At 46.3% G+C, this 11,097-nt stretch overlaps 1 gene segment (V, D, J or C); it reads left to right on the top strand.

Moving 5' to 3' along the window:
• The first annotated feature begins 5,029 nt into the window (after positions 1-5,029).
• On the top strand, positions 5,030-7,478 carry LOC130602745 (T cell receptor beta variable 19-like). The segment is given in 3 exon segments: positions 5,030-5,158; positions 5,252-5,627; positions 7,332-7,478. Coding segments are annotated over 3 exon segments (471 nt in total).
• Positions 7,479-11,097: the final 3,619 nt, after the last annotated feature.

The following is an 11,097-nucleotide window of genomic DNA, read 5'->3' as shown; positions in this document are numbered from 1 at the left end:
GTAAAGAGGAAAGGGAGATAGCACAAAATAGTATGCAACTTAGAGTGAATTCACATTCAAGGAAAACAACATGTAGATTGAAATTTATTCAGAAATTGCTCTATATAGTTTACGTCTGGCTACACAGTGAAGAATATGCTACTACGTGTCTTACATCTTTTTATGCCTCATACTTGTACCTCTTTCACAGCTCAATAAGAACAACGCAGTCCAGATTAGACTCTGATTAGAGAAAACAGAATGTATTTTGTGATTATATTTTCCCTCACTTTGTAAAAGCAGGTCAGTACCTCCCCCAAACCCACAAGTCTTTCCTTTGCTCTCTGTTGCTCAACAGAAACAGCAGCTGCAGGTGCAAACCCCATCCGCAGACTCCAGTAACAAGAAGATCGTTTGATAACAGGAGACAAAACCCCCACCAGGTTTCCTAAGGCCCATATGTGTCACTATTTCTGTCCAACTGTAATATGGTGAGCAGAGAGCTCTACCTTGAGCCTCATCCTGAAAGACTGGGGAGGGGTGGTGTGCTGAGAGGCCAATGCATTATCAGAATGATTCTTTTTGGGTGAATGTCAAACCACATCCTGTTTTGCTCAAATTCAGCTGCTGTTCCCTTAAAGAGATGTTTTCAAGCAACTATTTGCAAGTCCCCTGCTCTGATTCTGAGGTACCTTTTTCTGCTGAGCCCTTCAGAGATACGTCTTCCTTCTGTTGAAGACCCTGGCTATTTTCAAAAAGAATATGGGGAATAAGGAAATCCTCCCGTTGGGTCACTGGGTTCAGACTAGACCCCCTTGCTTTCTAAACTTCCTCTCAGAGAGGAGTCTGGATGTGGCTGAACCCAGTCTTAGTCTCAGACCTGGTTTATGTCTAGAGGATGACAGATGTAAATTAGCAGCAGTATGTATTGCTAAGGTGAATCACAAAATTTCTAAAAGCACTCGACTATTGAAGCTTTTATGCATGCACTTACAGTTAAGCGTCTATACTAACACAAGATGCTAAGAGATGTGTGGATATCTTGATGTAGAGATGTGTTACATATATAGACATACGTATATTAAAAATTCCTCTCAGGAGCAGTGAAAAGGGGTATTACTAAGACTATACTCACGTCAGCTTTGTCAGCCTTCCTCCAGGGGCGAAGGCCTCGGTGTCAGTGAACTACAGTGACAGCCCAGGCAGATGATCCCCCTATTGTATAAACCTTGAGAGTTCACAGGCTCTGAGCAGCATCCTACTCAGAGGGAGACAAGTGCCCTCAGTGGTCCAGGAGTGCTCAAAGGGGTTCTCACTCAGGACCACTATTTATAGAGTGGTCGATGATTGGCAGTAGTCTGTAAATCTTCATCCTGGTATCACGGCTTTGCTGGGGAATGATTTGCCATCTCAAAAGAACTCCTCATATGGTAACAGAGTATTCAGGCCTTTCGGTACCTCCCTGTGGCCCTTACTGCCTTTGTTAAGCACTAGAGTTAAAGGGCAGGGCTGTGCCCAGCCATCCAACTCCTTGCGTTTTTGCAAAGGCTAACAGGAATTCTTGGGGAAGCAGAAGGGTTCAGGAGACAGCGGGAGAGAAGCACCACTGCAGTCTCCTGTCCCAACCAGAGATGGGACAATTCTGTACAGAGTGGAATCGGTTCCTCTTCTTGGACCTAAGCGTCAGCCCCATCACAAACATCCCATTCAAAACACTCTTGAAAATGAGCATGATGGACACAGATTTCCCAGCTGGAGCACTTCTCCGATCGTTTGCTGAAAGGGAAGGGAGAAAGCAATAGAAAGCGACAGAGAAAACAAATACTTATTTAGAAAACTTGACCTGACAGGGACAGGGTCTTTTCATATTGCTGGTTAGGATAACTTCATCAGGGCTCTTTCGCACAAGCTTGGATGCCCTCAGCTGAAATACCACGTTAACTTGTCATTGTAGCGGAGGAAGCGGGGGAGAGCCTGTGCAGCAAGGGCCGGGATCGAGGACGGAACCCGGTGCCGCCCAGTGCAGCGGTTGCCACACGACGGGGGCTCCGCGCCCCGCTCGACCCCTGGGTACCCCCGGCTGCGGCAGCCGGCAGGAGGGAGGCGGCGGGGGCCGAGTGAGCCGGCAACGGAGGGAGAGAGGACGCTGCCCGCCGCCACGGGGCCGGGAATGGCGGCCGCCGCCTCCGTGCGGGATCGCGCAGCCCGCTCCCACCCTCGTTTGCTGCCGATCGCTGCTGCGCTGGGCCGGGCCTCGGCACTGAACAGCGCTGGGGAGGGGGGCAGCAGAAGAGGAGGGGCGGGGAGGGGAGGAGCGGGCGGCAGGGGGAAAGCAGCGGGATGAGCCCGGGAGAGGGAGGGGAGGAAGGGGAGGAAAGAGAGAGGCAGCTCCTGGGAAGAGGGAGGAGGAGAGAGAGAGAGGGAGAGAGACTCTTGTAGGAGAGCGGGATCGGGGTGAGAAGAGGAGAGGAGAAGGAAAAGCCGCTCCTGGAGAGGAGTGCGGGGAGCGGGACCGCTCGCAGGCATCCAACCCGTGGAAGGCATCGGTCGAGGGCCAAGAGCTGTGCCCGGGGCCAGGGGACAAAGAGGCAGTGGGCGCAGAGCGAGAGGGACCTGGCGCTGGCCCATGGAGGCGGTGTCACTTGCACCGTGAAAATGGTCTTTGTCCAAGTTTCCTGATGCCGGGAGAGCGGCCGGCATGGCTCTAGCGGGAAGGGCTCCTGCGAAAACTACATGAGCGATGCTGGGAAGTGGAGGGGGTGATGCTGGAGCCCTGCAGAAGGTATTGTGGCGGGCGGGCCGGAGGGGAAGGGCATTGTGAGCCTGGCCGGAGAGAGCTGAGAAAGAGCCGTGGTCGAGGATCTCCTCGGATCTCTGCGTTCGGGAGGGGGGGAAGGGGAAGACCCAAGGAAGGAGTGAAAGGGATTAAAACTCCGCAGGCTGTGGGGTTTCTGCCCTTTGCTGCTGTGTAAAGGCTGTTCCTGGGAGTGGGGAGTGCCCGCAGGGGCCGCCCCCGAGCACACCTCTCCTCTCTCCGGCCGTGTTGGGGCTGGGAGAGAAAAGCTGCATGAAATTGGTCACGGTTTCCGTGCTCACGGAAATCGCTGTCGAAGCCAGAGCCCTTCCACACATGCATGGGGTGCTTGGTCTGCTCCCATGGGTGATGTTGCTCCCTGTCTCTAGCTCCTTGAAGAGCCCTAGCTAAATTCTGCCTTTGGAGTCTGTGAAGCAGGAGGGCAGGGGTAGGTTGGTGCTGCTGTAGGTTCCCGATCCTTGTGGAATGATGCGATGAAGTCTGTGTGTCCTCCTCTGTAGGTAGGGTTGTTTAATGCTCTTCTGGGGGACAAATCTGCTTTGCAGTTATATTGTGACTGATAATCAGTGATGTGGCTGTCAGTAATCAGTCAAATTGTGCAGTACACGAACATTTGAAGGGTAGATGAATCGTGTGTAAAAAACGTTTGCCTTTCCCTAGTTTGGCTGGGACACATGCACATGAATTAATATTTCCCTTGTAATTCAATGCTTTGCACCCAAACTTCTTTCCTCAGTTGTCACTGGCCAGTTGTAAGCTTTCATTATAGGCTCAAAGGTAAAGGAATAGCTAAACTTGTGCCACTTCAGTGGAGCTCCAGTCTAAATGTGTTCATTTATCCATTTTGTAGGAGCCTGCCTATACATTCCAAGCATTTTGACACTCGTCATGCAGATTGACTGCTCGCGTTCTTAAACCAGTTGTTAGTGCAGTGCACCAGGATATGGAGAACATTTAAAAGTTGGTTTGGATGGGTTCAGATCCTGTCATGAAACAATGACAACATGGGATTTACATCTAGATGTTCTCCTTGAACATTTAACCCATTCTTATTGCTGTCAACCATTTCTCTGCCCCCAGTCCCACATCAACCCAGAGGAAACCTGTTTTCTATGTGAAAGGGAGTATTGCTTTCCAGCCTGTTAACCTGCAGCTTAGGACAACTTTTACAGCAGATCTGCTTAGGTACCTCATCAGGCTGCTTCCCACACTGGTTCCCTTCCTTAGCTGCATTATGTTGGCTTTGGGAAATCCTAGTCTCAATCTCAGCTCTGGGATCTTTCTCCTATAGGTAAAGAACTTGTGTGTTCCTGAGTCAACACTTTCAATTCAACATTTCACAGTTGCCAGTTTAATGACTGACAAACTTGTTTCTGGTATATTAGTTCCATTCCCCTTTCCATGCAGTTCTGCTAATGCAGAACTAGAGAACGGTGGGAAATACAGCCCCTAAGGATCACTGTAAGCACCCATTCATTCCAGCAGATGGTATCATTTCACTTCAAAAAGAAAATAGCTTAGATAGCACATATCTTCAGTTGGTTGATTTCGGGAATTCAGTCTGAGGCCTCACTTCAAAGCACACTAGCAAATGCAACTAGTGTGATGGTTCCCACTGAGCATCCAAAAGCCATGGTAGGACAGCCATCAGCCTTCTTAACACGGGTTAAAAGACTGTGTCAGAGACAGTGGCATACTTCTGAATCCCGGAAGCTGGGTTTAGCATTAGTACAGGTACTGCTGGCACAACTAAGGGAAAAGAAGTTGTCATATGTTTACTTCAGGATCAAGCCAAGTCTCCTTCACCTGTGGTGTGCTAAGGCTACAAAAGACTCATGTACAAAGCTCCTTCCAGAACAAGATCATCCATACTAGTTCTGAAAGTTAGAGAAGGAAGAAAACTAATGAAGGTCTGAGCATACTTATTGTATTTCCTCATCTCCAGAAATCATCATTCTCCCTGTCACCAATACCAAAGAATCATTATACTTGGTTAAACAGAACATTTTCTGGTTTATCCTGGACACAAAAGATCTAAAGTTGAAATCAAACATACAAGTGTGAATAAAAAGACAATTGTCACTTATGATAATACTCTGTCTGATAGAACAACAGTCAGAGTAAGCTTGAAACTTTCTGTGTGTTTCCAAAAGACACACACTGCAAAGTGCTTGTAATTTCTTCTAGGAAAGAGCCTGGGTTTCAACACAGATTTAGCTGTTACAGAGATGGATGCCATTGGTTTAGGAGAAGCATGTGAAGTGAACCTATATAAGGGCCTTGTAGGGGCAGGCACACTGACTATTGGGGCAGAAATGAGGATGTGGACGGCTTGGTGTGTGTCCTTGTGCTTCTTTGGAGCAAGTAAGCAATCAGTAAAGCCATGAGAGGTGCTCCGCTGCTGGGGGAATGTAGCTTCCTTGTTTTAATATGTTTCTGTTCTGCTTTGTCTTACAGGAGCTGGAATCACCCAAACCACCAGTCTTGTGCTGAAAGAAGATGACAAAGCTACTCTGACATGCAGTCAAAATTATAATCACCTTTATATGTACTGGTATCTGCAGCAGCCAGGGAAGGGGCTGCAGTTGATCTATTACTCTGCAGGTGCAAATCAGGAATTTGAGGGTGACTTTCACACTGGATACAAAGCTCAACGGCCAAACCTCTCAGACTTCTCCTTGGATATTTTATCTGTGAAGATGAACTATTCCGCTGTCTATTTCTGTGCCAGCAGTGTGAACACAGCACTTCAAAGTCACTTCCTTTCTTTACATAAACTTCTCCTTACCGGCACTTTCTCTCAGAAGGGAGCCACTCTCAGCACAGGAAGAGGGTCTGTAGGGCGATAGCCTGTTCTCAAACCAGATGTTGCCAGGGTGCTGGAACAAGAGAGGTAGAACAGGTCTTTGAAGTGCAGGTTAATTGCTGAACTCACCTGTCCTGATCACTGTGTGCTCTCTATCTCATGTGAGCAACTAGTAAAGATTGTTAACCAAAAGCAGCCATAAATGAAGGAAATAGAAACTGCAAAGATACAAGAACAGAAGCTAAGCAGACAAACATTGCACATATGAGCTTAAAATGACCAAAGAGTATTCATTACCATGGTCTTCAAATATGTACACAGAGTCCTGAAAAGTTCCATGTATATGGAGGCTGTAAGGAGGAAAGGGAGATAGCACAAAAGAGAACGCAAGTTAGACTGAATTCACATTCAAGAAAAATAACATGTAGATTGCCACTTATTCAGAAATTGCCCTGATCACAACTCCTGTGGTCCCATGAGATGACGATGCCCATAATCAAATGGAGGGAGTGAATGTCCTGAGTGGCAGCAACTGGTGTGGATGCCAATGGTCCATGGGGCCAGCAACTAGAAACAGGAGCCAGGTGCCCTAGAGAAGAAGAAGAAAAAACATTAACTCATATTTGGCAAGTGAAGGGGAACATCTGGACCACATTCTAACAACCAGGCTGCATGGGCAGCTCATAGCATCCCTGTGGACACCTTTAGTGCTCTTACGGAGGTGTGTGTCATTATCATGAAAGAAACATCTTGTGATTTTATTCCTGGGTTCCTTTCCTCCTTGGTCCATGAATGTCCCAAATCACTCCTGTGAGACTACCAAGCAGACTGCATGTCTAAGGCCAGTTTCCTGGAGATCCACAGTGAGACCAGAGCAGAGCAGAAGAGAACAGGAATGATCAGAACAGAATAGAATTCAGTTGGAAGGGACCTACAGGGATCATGCAGTCCAACTGCCTGATCACGTCAGGGCTTATCAAAAGTTAAAGGGTGTCATTAACAGCACTGTGCAAATGCTCCTTAAAAACTGACAAGCCAGGGCCATCAGCCACCATTTGAGGAAGCCCCTGTTCAGGTGCTTGCCTCCCTCCCGGAAAAGAAATGTTTCCTAAAGTCAAGTCTGAACCTCCCCTGACACAGCTTTGAACCATTCCCATGCATCCAATCTGGATATCATCCTATCTCTCCCTTTCTCATCTTTAGGAAACTGTAGAGAGCCATGAGGTTACTTTGTGATACACAGCAACAGAGAACACTGGAGTTGGTTCATTTGGATTGAAATCCTGTTTTGAAACACTGACAACATGGGATTTGAATCCAGATGTTCTTCTTGAACATTTAACCCATTCTGTTATTCACATATGTTAATACACTGTCCCATAGAACAAGAGTCAGAGTCACTTTGAAACTTTCTGTGTGTTTCCAACACAAACAATTCAAACTGCTTGAAATTTGTTGCAGGAAGGAACTTGGTTTTCAGCATAGATTTAGCCGTTACAGAGATGGATGCCATTGGTTTAGGAGAAGCATGTGAAGTGAACCTATATAAGGGCCTTGTAGGGGCAGGCACACTGACTATTGGGGCAGAAATGAGGATGTGGACGGCTTGGTGTGTGTCCTTGTGCTTCTTTGGAGCAAGTAAGCAATCAGTAAAGCCATGAGAGGTGCTCTGCTGCTGGGAGAATGTAGCTTCCTTGTTTTAATATGTTTCTGTTCTGCTTTGTCTTATAGGAGCTGGAATCACCCAAACCTCCAGTCTTGTGCTGAAAGAAGATGACAAAGCTACTCTGACATGCAGTCAAAATTATAATCACCTTTATATGTACTGGTATCTGCAGCAGCCAGGGAAGGGGCTGCAGTTGATCTATTACTCTGCAGGTGCAAATCAGGAATTTGAGGGTGACTTTCACACTGGATACAAAGCTCAACGGCCAAACCTCTCAGACTTCCCCTTGGATATTTTATCTGTGAAGATGAACTATTCCGCTGTCTATTTCTGTGCCAGCAGTGTGAACACAGCACTTCAAAGTCACTTCCTTTCTTTACATAAACTTCTCCTTACCGGCACTTTCTCTCAGAAGGGAGCCACTGCCAGCACAGGAAGAGGGTCTGTAGGGCGATAGCCTGTTCTCAAACCAGATGTTGCCAGGGTGCTGGAACAAGAGAGGTAGAACAGGTCTTTGAAGTGCAGGTTAATTGCTGAACTCACCTGTCCTGATTACTGTGTGCTCTCTATCTCATGTGAGCAATCAATAAAGATTGTTAACCAAAGGCAGCCATAAAATGAAGGAAATAGAAACTGCAAAGATGCAAGAATAGAAACTAAGCAGACAAACATTGCACATATGAGCTTAAAATGACCAAAGAGTATTCATTACCATGGTCTTCAAATACGTACACAGAGTCCTGAAAAGTTCCATGCATATGGAGGCTGTAAGGAGGAAAGGGAGATAGCACAAAAGAGAACGCAAGTTAGACTGAATTCACATTCAACGAAAATGACTTGTAGATTGCCACTTATTCAGAATTGCCCTGATCACAACTCCTGTGGTCCCATGAGATGATGATGCCCATAATCAAATGGAGGGAGTGAAGGTCCTGAGTGGCAGCAACTGCCTTGGATGCCACTGCTCCAAGGGGCCAGGAACTGGAAATAGGAGCCAGGTGCCCAAAAGTAGAAGAAGAAAAAACATTAACTCATATTGGGCAAGTGAAGGGGAACATATGGACCGCATTTTAACAACCAGGCCGCACTGGCAGCATGTAACATCCCCGTGGACACCTTTAGTGCTCTTACGGAGGTGTGTGTCATTATCATGAAAGAATCGTCTTGTAATTTTCTTCCTGGGTTCCTTTCCTCCTTGGTCCATGAATGTCCCAAATCACTCCTGTGAGACTACCAAGCAGACTGCATGTCTAAGGCCAGTTTCCTGGAGATCCACAGTGCGACCAGAGCAGAGCAGAGGAGAACAGGATAGACCAGAACAGAATAGAATTCAGTTGGAAGGGACCTACAGGGATCATGCAGTCCAACTGCCTGATCACGTCAGGGCTTATCAAAAGTTAAAGGGTGTCATTAACAGCACTGTGCAAATGCTCCTTAAAAACTGACAAGCCAGGGCCATCAGCCACCATTTGAGGAAGCCCCTGTTCAGGTGCTTGCCCCCCTCCCGGTAAAGAAATGTTTCCTAAAGTCAAGTCTGAACCTCCCCTGACACAGCTTTGAACCATTCCCATGCATCCAATCTGGATACCAGGGAGATCAGCACCTCCTTCTCCCCTTTCTCTTCTTTAGGAAGCTGTAGAGAGTGATAAGGCTACTTTGTGAAAGATAACACCATGGTATACTACAGGGTCGGTTCATGTAGATTCAAATTTCGTCTTGAAACACTGACAACATGGGATTTGAATCCAGATGTTCCTCTTGAACATTTAACCCATTCTGTTACTCACGGATGATAATACACTGTCCGATAGGAGAAGAGTCAGAGTCACTTTGAAACTTTCTGTGTGTTTCCAACACAAACAATTCTAAGTGATTAAACTTTGTTGCAGGAAAGAGCTTGGTTTTCATCAGAGATTTAGCTGTTACAGAGATGGATGCTATTGGTTTAGGAGAAGCATGTGAAGTGAACCTATATAAGGGTCTTGTAGGGGCAGGCACACTGACTATTGGGGCAGAAATGAGGATGTGGACAGCTTGGTGTGTGTCCTTGTGCTTCTTTGGAGCAAGTAAGCAATCAGTAAAGCCATAAGAGGTGCTCCGCTGCTGGGGGAATGTAGCTTCCTTGTTTTAATATGTTTCTGTTCTGCTTTGTCTTACAGGAGCTGGAATCACCCAAACCACCAGTCTTGTGCTGAAAGAAGATGACAGAACTACTCTGACATGCAGTCAAAATGATAATCACATTTCCATGTTCTGGTATCTGCAGCAGCCAGGGAAGGGGCTGCAGTTGATCTATTATTCGTTAGGTCCAAATCAGGAATTTGAGGGTGACTTTCACACTGGATACAAAGCTCAACGGCCAAATCGCTCAGACTTCTCCTTGGATATTTTATCTGTGAAGATGAACTATTCCGCTGTCTATTTCTGTGCCAGCAGTGTGAACACAGCACTTCAAAGTCACTTCCTTTCTTTACATAAACTTCTCCTTACCGGCACTTTCTCTCAGAAGGGAGCCACTCTCAGCACAGGAAGAGGGTCTGTAGGTCGATAGCCTGTTCTCAAACCAGATGTTGCCAGGGCCTTGGAACAAGAGAGGTAGAACAGGTCTTTGAAGTGCAGGTTAATTGCTGAACTCACCTGTCCTGATCACTGTGTGCTCTCTATCTCATGTGAGCAATCAATAAAGATTGTTAACGAAAAGCAGACATAAAATAGGAGATAGTATCTGTAGTCTACACAGACAGAAATTATTGTCCTCTAAGCCATCTTTTTTCCTTATGCTGAACTGTTTCTTGAAGTGTACGTATGTGTAAGTCTGAAATACTTCAGAGGTAGTGTCTCTACTTCACTCATTCCTCTCTGAATCCTATCAAGCAGTGAAAGCCACAATGCTTTTCATTCTGCTTGGAAAGGTTCCCCTAATGACAAGAAATCTGTATTGCTACGACAGTCAACAGTAAGGGGAAGAGGCCTGGGCAAAGATTTAAGAATAGGAGATAAGCAGAAGTAACATGCCACAGATGAGATTAAAATGACAAAAGAGGAGCCTTATCATGGTCTGCAAGTGCACAGACACAGTCCTGAAAAGTTCCATGTGTATGGAGGCTGTAAAGAGGAAAGGGAGATAGCACAAAACAGTATGCAACTTAGACTGAATTCACATTCAAGGAATAACATGTAGATTGCCATGTATATAGAAATTGCTTTGACTGTCCAGTTTACCTCTGGTTACATAGCGAAGCACAGGCCACTATGTGTGTCACATCTTTCTCTTTATGTCTCGTACTTGTACCTCTTTCACAGCTCAATAAGAACAACGCAGTCCAGATTAGACTCTGATTAGAGAAAACAGAATGTATTTTGTGATTATATTTTCCCTCACTTTGTAAAAGCAGGTCAGTACCTCCCCCAAACCCACAAGTCTTTCCTTTGCTCTCTGTTGCTCAACAGAAACAGCAGCTGCAGGTGCAAACCCCATCCGCAGACTCCAGTAACAAGAAGATCGTTTGATAACAGGAGACAAAACCCCCACCAGGTTTCCTAAGGCCCATATGTGTCACTATTTCTGTCCAACTGTAATATGGTGAGCAGAGAGCTCTACCTTGAGCCTCATCCTGAAAGACTGGGGAGGGGTGGTGTGCTGAGAGGCCGCTGCATTATCAGAATGATTCTTTTTGGGTGAATGTCAAACCGCATCCTGTTTTGCTCAAATTCAGCTGCTGTTCCCTTAAAGAGATGTTTTCAAGCAACTATTTGCAAGTCCCCTGCTCTGATTCTGAGGTACCTTTTTCTGCTGAGCCCTTCAGAGATACTTCCTCCTTCTGTTGAAGA

This window comes from Pezoporus wallicus, unplaced genomic scaffold, assembly GCF_028554395.1.
Source record: "Pezoporus wallicus isolate ANWC-B61680 ecotype Strahan unplaced genomic scaffold, APGP_CSIRO_Pwel_v1 contig_6814, whole genome shotgun sequence".
NCBI classification, from domain to species: domain Eukaryota; kingdom Metazoa; phylum Chordata; class Aves; order Psittaciformes; family Psittacidae; genus Pezoporus; species Pezoporus wallicus.
This window is presented reverse-complemented; position numbering and strand designations above follow the sequence as displayed.